Here is a 13,381-nt window from a genome sequence, read left to right as displayed (position 1 = left end):
CAAGATCTGTTCAATTTATACAACCAAAACTATACACAGCAGATTTATAGAAAACCTAAACCACTGAATCAAGATTTAGATCTTTATTTAGGCTCAGACCTTACGCCCTTTCGAACCATCACAGAGGCACCGAACTCAGCAACACGAGCCCTCACAACCCCAAACACCAAGCCGCTTCACTGGAACCGAAAATGGATAGACCACTTCCAACAGTTTAATCACACAAAGGAGACTAACACAAGGACACGATTATCACAAAGATAATCAACAGAAATTCTCACACAGAGAAGAAGAAAAAGTCACAAAGATGAAGCCCTTGAAGGTTCCAGAATACACAGAGAAAAAGAGAACAGAAAAATGACCATCCGAATCCCAAACAAAGCATAAGGGTCGAATTTATAGTAAAACCCATCCACCGTAGATTGAGTGGGTTAATCCAACGGTCCAAGATCGACTAGGGATATATGGGCTGAATATTGGGCTCGATTTACGTAGGTCTTCTAGGTATATTAATAATGGACCATCTATTGATTCCATATTGGGCCTTTTTCATCACTGCCTATTAGTTGGACTGATCAAATGGCACCACAGCCCAACAGTTATTACGTTGCACTTCAACACCAAAGCCTTTTATCATGTATTATTTCGTGTTCATATCGAGTACATTTATGTACTTCAATTTTATCAACTTTTCAGCTAGTCAAACTTTAATGTTGGCTACACATTTCATGACCCACACTATCAATTTTTTTACCACACACATTCATTGACCTGTATCAAAATCTGCAAAAAATTTTATCAATGCTTTGTCAAACGACCCCTGAAAAAAGATCATTTGTAAGCAATATAATTCTATCCTAACTACAAGTAAAATGTACAAAACTGTCATGTTAATTGTTTTTTGTATCTTTGCTGTCATCATTCACTAGCTAACTAAACTTCCTCAGAGAAATCAGGCTCGTCTGGTTTAAACAATTTGGGCATCTTTAAGCTTGAAGAAGCGGTATCAGCTACCTGAACCTTGTGAATGACTCCTCTCCTTGTGTTTGCAGCAAATTTCGAAGCCAAAATTGTGGCACCAAGATGCTGAGCATTATTGGGACTATCCATCAACGAAATTTCATCAACTCCATAATCATAATCTCCCTCATCACTTTTATAACTTTCCTGTCCTGGGATTGACGTAAAATGAAAGCTTTCTCGCAAAGCCAACTCCTTCGCTAGCTTCTTCTTCCTGTACCTTCTCCACGCGGTTTGTAGATAGCAAGCGCCCCATGTCCTCCACTGGTGAGAATAGTATCTAAATGCATGCTGGAGTTTCTTGCTATGAAGACGCTTGAACTGAAACGCGAAAAATTTAAGATCTTCAGCTCTAAGTGCAAATGCCTCAACTTCAGTGAGAGTTCTAACAGTTCGAGTCGAAGAAGGCAAGTTTAGAGTCGAATTTGGTACTAAAGCCCATGTAAGCAACTCCTCCCCACAAAAGTCACCGGGACGAAGGGTGATGGAATTGAAGAATCCCGTTCGTCCTCCATTAGTCGTGGAGCTCTCGAGCTGTCCCCTAATGATGAACAGCATCTCGTTTACTGGATCACCTTCCCGAACAATATAGCTCCCGTCTGTGCTCAAGGATGAGAACAGACGTTCGCATATGGCATCAAGAAGTTGACCATCCATTTGCGAGAAAAATGGAACCTACAAAATGGAAGAGAAGTTTTTTAGAACGTCATAATGTAAAAGTTGTAGTCTACAACATATATCCCAGCAATTCTCTCAATCAACAATGTGAATCATAGATCAAAGAACGACAAATCTGTTAGTTGATAACTGTAAAGAAACAAAATATGCTACTTCTGGCGAAAGATGGTGCAAGAAAAATATTATAAAGATCCAATAACAACTGAAAAATGACATACTCTGCGAACAAGGTTAAGACATAGATGCCTTTGAATTTCCCGGCGAAGATCCAGAGGCAATGAACGCAGGATAGATTCTTCATTGACTCCTCGTGTGGCAAGCCATTTATATTGGTTAAAACGACGAACACGATCTTGCAATTCTGGAGGTAACTGGCGATGCCTCATCCATTCTTCGGTATCTCTTCTCATTATTCTCCACTCTTCAACTCTTACCGTCATTGATTCTAAATAAGTCTGATTGAGATAAGGGAAACTATAAATGAATACTGGTAATTGGGGAAAAATCTCCAAATGGAAATAAACAACAATTCAAAAAGAATAGGAGCATAAACAGCAAATATATTGCTGTCCTCTATTATAGAATTCTAAATCCAACCAAGTTGAAGAGAGAAATTATACCTGCATGTTGCCGATCAACCGTGCGAATAGAATCAGACCTCCAATGCATAAGCTAATGCAAAATGTTGTCTCGCCAATGTAGGTACTTGTCGTCAAATTCTGTCCATACGAGCTGAAAATGAATTTAAATACCATATCAAATTAGTGCAGGATTAAGAATTCAAAGCATGATTTTTCAAACAGATTGATCACACTTAACTTTGTTGCTCAAGCACTAATGAAGAAGATATTATCAATCGAAAATTCGCACCTCAAATTTCTTAAACCCCACCAAAGGCAGTAGAGATACTTCTCGATCAAACGCGATGAAGCAACTTCACTAGTAAAAGCATCGGCGAACATTCCAAACTTGAAATCAGATTCATCATTTTTAGCATCACAGCGAGAAAGAACAATTGTGCTGTTCAGCCAATATTCCCGTTCAAGACTTCCCAGAGAGTTACAATCAAGAAAATCCAAATAACAAGGCGGAACTGAATGAAATTCATCTTTACATCCTTCTTTCCAGCAAGAGTGTTGCCTCCCTATTGATGCCAAATACCATACAGCTCCTAATACCTATACCAGTGATAACTAATGAAGATTAATTGATGTACACAAATACTTAGGACCTGTTTGGAGTGGCTTTTGAAAAGTCAAAGTCTATTTTTGGGCCTGTTTGATTAGAAGAGCTTTTAGATGAACTGACACGATATTACTTCCTAGGAAGCTCTTCTAACAAAAGTAGAAGCAGAAACTATCCAAAACAGACCCTTAATCCATGATGGAGAATACAAGTCACAATCACATGGTGAATTCAGCGGGTTGAAGACGAGACAGACGTATATATACTTACATGGCTAGCTAGCATAAAGAGAAGCAGATTATATGCAGCTCCTGCCCAAGCAGTCTTAGCTATAAAACCCGTGGTTTTGATGATCCGATTGTTCAAGGGAAAAATGACAAACAAACGCGGAACATATTGAATGAGGACAATAAGCGCAAGAGTGTTGTTAGAATGACTTTTTGTCGCTGGAATAATTAACCAAATGACAATCTGCAAGAACAAAAAGGGAGCCTCAAACCTTTAAAATTACAAAATAACTCTATCAAAATTCAAATGTACTTAAATTTATGTAAACATCTCTTGTCTTAGGACTATTGTGTCAAACGCCATCAAAAGAAATGCATTCCGCAAAATTTCTTAATTGAAACAAAAAATATATGACAAAATTAATAAACCTGAGGCAATGGAAGCGTGGCAGTGAGGTCGACAATGAAATCCGTCTTAAGATACCGGATTGCAATTTCCCGGGCATCCATGACGAGCTCCCCACGCCCAAAAACCCGAGAGCTTGGGGCGAAAAAAGCCGTCCTAAACTTCATAAGCATATGGAGGAGGTAAAAAAGGTCGAATAAGGTTCGAAAATAGGTGATTCTAAGGGACGCATCATTATCAGTGGACATACACGCCTCGCCGCCTACATATGGCAGATAAAAATACAGAGGATCGATGAAGAGGGAGATTATGCAAGTGATCAAGAATATGTGGTTCCAGAGATTGACAATATCGCTGTTGGGATCGAGTATTTGGTACCTCCATAGTATACCAAGGGGCTGAAGCTCGTCAGCGGAGTCGGAGGCAGTGGTGGTGGCGTTAGACGAGTGGTGGGTTAGTGTTCGCCGTATTTGGCGGAGGTGGGACGCCGGCCTGGTGAATATTCTATTCATCTTCCATGGCGGAGCCCGATTATACTCCGCAGTATCTTCCCCTCCCTGGGTTAATTATACAAAAAAATCATTCAACACAAAAAGATTAGATCGAAGTAATTTAGGAAAAAGATGAAGAATTTGGGAAATTTGATAAGGTGTAAATGGATATTAGGAGAGATTATGGGGAAAAAAATTTGAGAAAAGATTGGGGTAGAGAGAGAAAATGAAGGGTTTGATTAAGGAGTAATCATTTATGACCGTTGAGTTTTTTAAGGTTGTTAGCAAAGGGAAGCGCGGGAAATTCGGGTTTTTGTAATGAGTTATCTATGGGAGAGGGAGGGAAATTAGGTAAAGCCCAAGATTATTATTTTAGTGGATATGATATATGTATATCACAATTTACAGATTTATTTATTAACAGATGATATGAAAAAATATAATTAAATTAATATTTCACCAACCAACTAAAAAATAAAACTCATTCACTTTCATTTTGCCACCTCGACAATCTATAAAAGAATATGTAAATAATGATATACAACAAATATTTTTCCTTATTTATTAATGACTAATTAATAAAATTAGATAGGACAAAAAATCCAATTGGCCAGATTCTCATAGGAAACGTCAAGAATGGGATTGGGACTTCTCGCTTAATCACGTCTGCGAGACGGGGATGGGGCATGGTTCCCGTCCTTGAATCTCCTTTGTTTATATTTGAAAATCGTCCCATTTTTATGATAATTTTTTTTTTTAAAAAAATTACCAACATCATATTATGCACGCCAATGTAGCTGTCATGTATATTCAAAAATATAAAAATTAATTAAAAAAAGAGATTTCCTTATTTATTAATGACTAATTAATAAAATTAGATAGGACAAAAAATCCAATTGGCCAGATTCTCATAGGAAACGTCAAGAGTGGGATTGGGACTTCTCGCTTAATCACGTCTGCGAGACGGGGATGGGGCATGGTTCCCGTCCTCGAATCTCCTTTGTTTATATTTGAAAATCGTCCCATTTTTATGATAATCTTTTTATATTAAAAAAATTACCAACATCATATTATGCACGCCAATGTAGCTGTCATGTATATTCAAAAATATAAAAATTAATTAAAAAAAGAGCTGTGGCATCCTAAGGGGAGGATACGGGCAGCTCTGGCAAGTCAAATTACTCGATGACGACGAGGATTATATTGTCATTTCCAACCCACTGTCATCACTAAGAAAATAAAAAAAATTAAATATATGGATTAAGAAAAACCTTGTGGGCTAGCTTGAATGGGCCACCAATCAAGAGGGACGAGGCCCAAACCAGATCCACATCAATACACAATGTTATGCAGTAGGAGAAGATTTCAAAGGATCCAAGTTTTTGGACTACCCTTTCATAAGTTTGAAGTTGGAGGTTTTGATGTTTCATTTGGGAACTTGCAGATCCGTTCTTTTTCCTATTCAAAGATCAACTCATTGACCTCATGTTTTCACATCGTGTTAAAACTTGGGGTTCCATCTTAATAGGCCAACATATTAAGAGGAGTAGCTCAAAACCTTATAAATTGGTATATGTTTTCATCTTTATTTGATGTGAGATTATATCCTTTAACATACCCCGCAAGATAATGGCTCTTTTGAGTAGATCAATTTTGAAATTCGTATGCTCATTTTTTAAGTCTCACGGATCAAATCGCTCGTTGAAACTTAATGGATTTTGATACCATGTCAAGATTTGGGGTTCCATTTTAAAAGTCAATCTTATTAAGAGAAATAACCCAAAACTTTATAAATTGGTCTATATTTTCATTTTTATTTAATATGAGATTATATCCCTTAACCTATCGAGATATAGAATTATCGGATTATTCTACTTCCGTGGTCAAGTCTTGAAATTGTTCACCACTTATTCTTTGAAAGCCAATACAATCGAGCAATTTGTGACCAAGTCTTGACTAGCCTTGGAAAAGTACCTTCCTTCGTTGTGAAAACCTTGAATTCTCTAATCATAAAGCCCCTTGATCCCTTTATTCTTCTTTCATCCCCTCTGAATAAGTAAGATCACGTTTCATTTTTGCTTTCAGCAATTAGGTGTCGCAAATCTATGTTTTCTATGTTTCAATCAGATACCAACTACTTAGATTCATTTGAAAGTGATGTAAAACAGATTGTTGAATGGATTGAAGATGAATTTGATCGAAACAGGAAAAATGTAATAGCATAAAGAGAGCATTGAACTCCGATTTGGGCCCATAATGTCACTCCACTTTGTCATGACATACAACGAATTTTGACCATTCGAGTTCGTTTAGAACTTGAAAACTGCTTTTAAAGTTTTAGCATTATTTTTGTTATTTAGTTTATTTTGAATTCTTTTCAATTTTACTTTTCTTTAAACTGGGTTTTCCATGTAAACCCTTATAAATAAAGAATTATTTCATTGTTTTTTCTGATCTTTCAATTAATAAAATTCTTGAGTTTAATTTTTCATAATTTGAAAAATTCTAAAATTTATGTTATTAAAATTTTCACTTGAATTCCTTGTTTCTTGCTGCGTCAGAAAGCCTCAAGACCTACAGAAAAAAAATTCTTTCTAGGTTTGTCTTGTGTTTCCTAAACAAATGGTCCATTGATTTTGTTCTAGCCTAAAGAGGCTATTATTTATAGTGTAAATTACATAATACCATGTCTTTAAAAATTACAATTAAAAAATAGATACAAAGTTTTATTCTTCACAAATCAGGTGTTATATATAATTAATCCACCCAATTCAATTAAAAACCCTAACCATTTCACCCATTTTCAATCTCGTCTTTTCCTTCTCTCTTCTCCACGCTGGCTTCTCTATTCTCAACCCCTACAACCCATTCAAACTCTGCAACGGCGATGAAGGAGATGTGTCGGTGCCAGTGCCAATGTGGGGAGGCGACGTTGAGAAACTAAAGTTTCGATCTGCACTTTTTGGGGGTTTTTGGGGTTTCGATTTGGTAGTGGTTTTTGTTAGAGGTGCTGGTGGGGTGTTAATGGTGGTGGTGGCGACGGTGGTCGACGATGGTGATGTGGTAGCTATGCTGCAGCAGCTTCTTTGTACAGCATGAATGTGGATGGTATTGGTGATGTTGTAGGGATGACGGTGTGGTAATGGTGGTGCGGGGGATCTAGTAGGACGATGGTGGTGGTGGTGATGGTAGTGATGGTGCTTGTGTTGGTAGTGGTGATTTTGGTAGGGTTGGTGAGGTTGGGAGATGGTGTATTATTAGGTGTGTTTGGTTGTGGTTTTGGTCTTGGTGGCTGTAGTGGTTTCTGGTGGTAGTTGTGTTGGCAGTGGAGACTGTGGTGAGATTGTAGGTGGGGTATTATTGTTGTCTTTGGTGGTGACGGTCTTTGTGATTTTTGGTGGGGGTGTGTGGTGTGTAAGTGCGATGAATTATGAATTATGTGCTGTCGTGAATTTTATTTTGTGGTGGTTGTAGAGTAATTTTGGTTGTGTGTTTTGCTGGTTGTAGTGGTGCTGGCTTTTGAGATGAGGTTGCGGTAGTGATTGTGGTGCCAATTTTTAGGCTGCAGCGATGGTGGTGAGATTGTGGTTTTGTGGTGGTGATTTGTGATCAAGATTGATATTTGATCGGGATCGGTGGGGGGTGACCAACTATATGGACTAATTATTAATTTGTGATCTTAAAATTTGATAATTTATGGCTAAAAAAATAATCTGTGACCAATAAATTTGAAAATGTGTGATCTATAAATAAACTGTGACCTGTAATTTGAACTACCTACAAAAAATTTTATTTATGACCACGAAATAATATGTGACTAATTAATTTGATGATATGTGATCGGTAAATAAATCTATGACCATTAATCGTATAATTGCGACTTTGTTATATTTATTTAATAAATATTTTTAATTAATTAAAAATATACCTGAATTTTGAATTTTCAAACTATCTACCTGATTTTTGAATTGGTGTAAATAACACACCTGGATTATGAATTTTTCCTTATTTATAACCCTTCCCCGTCTATTTCGCGGGACAACCAACAAATAAATGTTTTAGGTCGACCAAAACTTAGAATGTTTAAATCCTAAAGACACAATCATTCATCCGAACAAATATAAATTGCGCAACTTGCTAGAACACCTACACTCGGATGGTACTCATTCCATCCAACTATAAGAATTTGAACCTTGATTTTCTTGACAAATAAGTGAGTCTTGCAAGAGAGGAAAAATCTTGAATGTACAAGAATAATGCATTTAGAGAACAATAATCCAAATTTTTCTAGAGAGAAGAAATATTTGTCATAATCTGCTAAAGGGATCGAGAAACTCTCCTTGCTTCTTTCCGATGGGCTAAAACCCGTCCAAATATCAATTATGATTGTGTTTTAATGTTTATTCTATTGTATTATGTTTGGCCAAGCTTAAAAATGTTACTCATTTGCTTTTAAGTTATTCATATTGTTACGTGTTGACATACTTGGCCAACCCACTGGGGCCCATGGCCCACTTTTGCCGAACCACGTAGCATCTTATCCGAGGCCCCCATCTCAACAAGAGTTCACCACCATATTATAAGTACACCAGATATAGTCCAAGTGCTGCCACCAAAGCTAATACGCCGAGCAGATCTCATAGCCGAGGCCCTTCTCTCCGAGGTCCTGAGGCTCTAAGCAGCATTGCTTCCCAGAGATTCGGTCTTACACAATGATCCTTCCTAAGTGATTGATGAGACACCCATCATAGAGTACAAGTGTCTTGTCTTGTTAACGTAGTGACAGAGCCGCCAATTAATTAATGTATAGCATGCTAGGAAGTCAAATGCAACATCTATAATTGGACGTGTAAACTTACTAGATGAGGCTACGTGTACTCCCAACCAAGGGCCACGATCTAAGTTGTAACACTATAAATAGTCTCCATGTATCTCTCACAAGGGGAATGCAAGATTTAACACAAGAACAAATACATTATTCTTTACATTTTACTATCTTGCAACATACATGAATTCATACTCGCATTCTACAAATATCGATTGGTAATTATTGTACAATTGTTATGCAAACATTTCGTCGGATTCCAAATGTTCTCGTCCCGTCCCTTTGAGTCTCTCCCACGCTCCCTTTTGCTATTATTTCTAGACTGTCCACGTGTCTTAACGTGTTAGACCAGGCTTACATATACGCGGGTGAGTCCGGTATCTGTTGGCAACATATTCTAGGGTCAACAGATTGGCACTGTCTGTGAGAAATCATACTATAACCATAAGCAACCGCGTGGAGGAAGCTTATCGAAAAGAATATTTAGGCATCCTTTTGAAAAAGGATTTGTTCTTGCAAAAGAATAAGTGGCAGCCCCACAACTTAGTAACAAACTGAGATTGAAACAGAAGAGAATGAGTTCAGACGAGAATGTACCCCTTAGGAAAGTAAGAGGAAATGTAGGAATGCCCCCACCGACAGCTGCCCCTACAACTTGACATTAGCCTCACCACCACCACAGAAGAGGTGGCATGCGGATGGCCACTCAATTGTAAAGGGAAATAGCCACCATGGTCGCAAACATGAGGGACATTGCTAGCCAAAACATTTCTCTCATAGCCCAAATACAGAGTCAAGGAGGCTTCCTCATTCCTCCCTATGCACCCCAAGAACATTATGATCAAGATGAGAAAGTTCAAAGCCAAAGGGTTGTACCGACGGAATACAGTCGAGGAGGGAGCCCCATGGAGAGGAAAGTAGAAGTTGATGTTTCCTCCAATTATGCTTCTGGCCGACCCACCGAGGCCCGGCATAACCTGGACAACTTTCCGCCAGCATATGAGCCAGAACAAAGACCTAGGAGGTCTAACAACATCTTTGACAGAATTTCTCCCACAGAACCGAGGCACAGACAACAGCAACAACAACGCGAGCCTCGGAATAGATCACAGCCCCCACCTCCAAGGTTTCATCAGCCAAAGGAAAGGCATGGGAATGCCCCCCTGCTGCTCCGCCTAGAAATAGGTGCCAAATGAGGGAAAATGAGGCAAGGATCCAAGCTGGACCCTCTCATTAAATACCCAGGTATGAAGCCGAGGAAAATAATGACTCAAATGAGTAGCAGAGGTCCTGTGACTTGGACGACGACGATGAAAATTTGCCATTTTCAAGGGAACTAAGAAATGCCTAGATTTCGAGCCACTATGTGATGCCCAAGATACCAATTATGATGGGAGAGACAACCCGAAAAAACACTTGAGCACTTATAAAACTCATATAAGCCTTAGAGATGCCACCCCAGCTGTGAAGTGTAGAGCTTTTCATTTGACATTTAGTGAAGCAACTGAAATCTGGTAAGTCAGTTGCCACCTGGGAGCATAAGGAATTAGCCATAATTCAAGACCACTTTCCTAAAGAGGTTTGCGGTGAACAAGGAGGGAGAGGCCCCCATCCAGCGCCTTCAAGACATAAGGCAGACACATGAGGAATCTCTGAAAAATGTTTATCACGCTTTACCAACAAAATGACGTATTGCGTGCAAGTTACCTATCGTGAAGCTTTGTCGGCCCTAAGAGGAGGTCTGAATATGAACACCTGTTCCGGAGAGACGTGCAAAACTAAGACCACACTACCTACGACGCCCTGTTGGAAATGATGAGGTGGGAGATTATTAATGAAGAACTAATAGAGCACCGAAATCGGGCCAGTAGAAGCTTCCCACGTCAATAGAGACACCGCACCAGGGATCGACCTCCCACTTGATGGACTATCAGATGAACCCATCTGGTAATGGAAATTCAGGGAAAACACTTGCCACAACCACTTTAAACGCAGTTCCAACTTTGGCATATAAAGATGTCAATCCAACTACCATCGACACGAAAGCAAGAACTTCACAACAGTCCCCTCGTAGAGGAAGAGGTCGAGGGCACGGTTCAGGACCTAGGAATAGGCCTAATTAGAACCCCCGATTATTGTACGTACCACCGCTCCTATGATCATGACACGTCTGAGTGTCGGGAGTATGCATACCACAACCGACAGGAAAACCCCCAAGATAGGAGGAATGATTCGCCATAGGCGAACAGGCCCCTGCCTAGGAACGACCAGCGACGTAGACGCGAAGTGGCCGCTTCTCACCAACGAGATTTATCCTCTCGTCGAAGGGAGCATGGTGCGGAGAGACCCAGGGAAGGACACAGGAATCGTGGGAACTACCATGCACTAGAGGAGGCCCCTATTCACGAGATAGACACCATATTTGTAGACCCCTACGTAGGGGGAGACATGAAATGCAAAACAAAACTACGCCCGAGAGGCTAAATGCCTCCCATTGACTAGTTATATCGTGGACAGTAGCTCCCAAAGAAACCAAGTACCACCAATCGTCTTCACCCAAGATGACTCTGAAGGGATTCATTATCCCCATTGTGATGCATTTGTACTAAGGGCTGTGGTGGCCCAAAATGGGCTCAAGTGAATGCTAGTAAACAATAGTAGCTCCGTTAACATCCTGTTCAGATCCACCTTCGATAAGATGATCCTGGATCACGAATTGACGCCCACCACCACTCCTTTATATGGATTTACTAGGGATAGTATCACTCTGAGAGGAAAGATAACATTGGCAGTAGAGATGGGAGAGTCCCCCAAACCACCATGAACTTCATGGAATTCTTTATTGTAGATAGCCGGTCAGCTTACCACGGAGTCTTGGCTAGACCAGCCCTGAAGGAGTTGGGGGCCGTCACTTCCATCCACCACTTATGCATGAAACTCCCAACTGAGAATGGGGTGATAACAGTGAGAGGTGACCAAAGAGGATCCGGAGAGTGCTACCTGAGCTCCATCAGAAAGTCGAGCCCCGAGACTTACATGCCATCCTGACTGATATAGATATGGTAGACGTCCTAAGTGATGCCCCTCCCAAACGAAAGAATGTTGACATGATCGACGCACCTCTTGAGCACGAAGAACTCTCTGTGATCGATGAGATCAATCCCCGCGTGATTGAGCACAAACCCCAAGCAACTCCGTTTGAGGAACTAGAAAGCTTCCCGATCGATCCTCGCGAAGGTATTGAAAGTGGACATAGTCCTAAGCAAAGACATGAAAGAAAGATTGAAAGACTTTCTCTGCAAGAACCTTAATGTCTTGCTTGGAGGCATAAGGACATGGTGGGCATAGACCTCAAGGTCAGTTGTTACCACCTAAAGATAGATCCTAAGGTTGCCCTGCACCGACAGAAGAGAAGAGCCCTCAACATAGAAAGATATGAGGCTTTGAAGAAAGAATTGTAGAAGCTAATCGAGAATGACTTCATCAGAGAGGACATCTACCCAAAGTGGGTCTTCAACCCGATGCTAGTCAAGAAGCACAATGGTAAGTGGAGGGTATGTATCGACTTTACCAATCTCAACAAGGCATGCCCCAAAGACAGCTTTCCACTTCCAAGAATTGCTCAATTGGTAGACTCCACTGCTGGGGATGAGCTCCTGAGCTTCATAGATGCCTACTTTGGCTATAACCAAATACCCATGTACCCGACCGATGAGGAGAACACCTCCTTTATCACGGACAGAGGCCGTTACTACTACAAGATGATGCCCTTCGGGTTCAAAAATGTCGGGGCCACCTATCAAGGCTTGTCAATAGAATGTTTGTAGATCTCATCGATAAGACAATGGAAGTCTACGTTGACGATATGCTTTTGAAAACCCTGAAAGCGGACAACCATGTGACGCACTTGGATGACACTTTTCGAATCCTCAGGAGGTCTAGGATGAAGCTCAACCCCTTCAAGTGTGCGTTTGGCGTTGTCTCTGGCAAATTCCTGGGATACATGGTCAACCAAAGAGGAATCGAAGCCAATTCCGAAAAAATCAATACCTTGCTCGAGATGAGATCACCCAAAAGACCTAAGGAAGTCCAAAGCCTAACGGAACGAGTAGCAACCCTCAGCCACTTCGTCTCCAAGGCCATCGATAAATGCCTCCCATTCTTTAAGGTATTGAAAGTCGGGAAGAAGTTCGAATGGAATGAGGAGTGTGAAGAAGCCTTCCTAGGGGTGGCAAATGGGCCGAGCGGCACATTGGCTCGCTCGCTCAGCTCGCGAAAACGGAGCTCGTGGGCGGTTTGGGCTCATAAAAACATGAGCCCGAGTGCTAGTCGAGTGGGCCGGTTCGGTGGGCGCAAATTAAACGAGCCGCTACGGCTGCTTGGCTTACAAATTAAACGAGCCGCTGTGGCGAGCCCGCGAGCGACTTGTTTATAAAGTGATTGAAACAGTCACTTTTTTTAAAAAGTGACCGTTTCGGTCCCGAAATTTTTATTTTTATTTTTTTTTTAAATTTATGACTGTTAATGGTCACTGAATTTTTTCAGTGAC

The 13,381-nt window shown here is 40.4% G+C and overlaps 1 protein-coding gene across 1 annotated transcript; it reads right to left on the bottom strand.

Annotated features, from left to right (window-relative positions):
- Positions 1–875: 875 nt before the first annotated feature.
- Positions 876–4,212, bottom strand: LOC111392340 (cyclic nucleotide-gated ion channel 18). Its single transcript, XM_023017663.1, has 6 exons — positions 3,540–4,212; positions 3,154–3,354; positions 2,569–2,876; positions 2,319–2,430; positions 1,917–2,153; positions 876–1,695 (listed from the first exon to the last, which is right to left on the bottom strand). Exons 1-6 carry the CDS (start codon positions 4,026–4,028, stop codon positions 934–936), a joined length of 2,109 nt encoding a protein of 702 aa, XP_022873431.1. The 5' UTR covers positions 4,029–4,212; the 3' UTR covers positions 876–933.
- Positions 4,213–13,381: the final 9,169 nt, after the last annotated feature.

Source organism: Olea europaea, unplaced genomic scaffold, assembly GCF_002742605.1.
Source record: "Olea europaea var. sylvestris unplaced genomic scaffold, O_europaea_v1 scaffold921, whole genome shotgun sequence".
Classification (NCBI taxonomy): Eukaryota; Viridiplantae; Streptophyta; class Magnoliopsida; order Lamiales; family Oleaceae; genus Olea; species Olea europaea.
The sequence above is the reverse complement of the archived record's forward strand: the minus strand, read 5'-3'. Positions and strand labels throughout refer to the sequence as shown.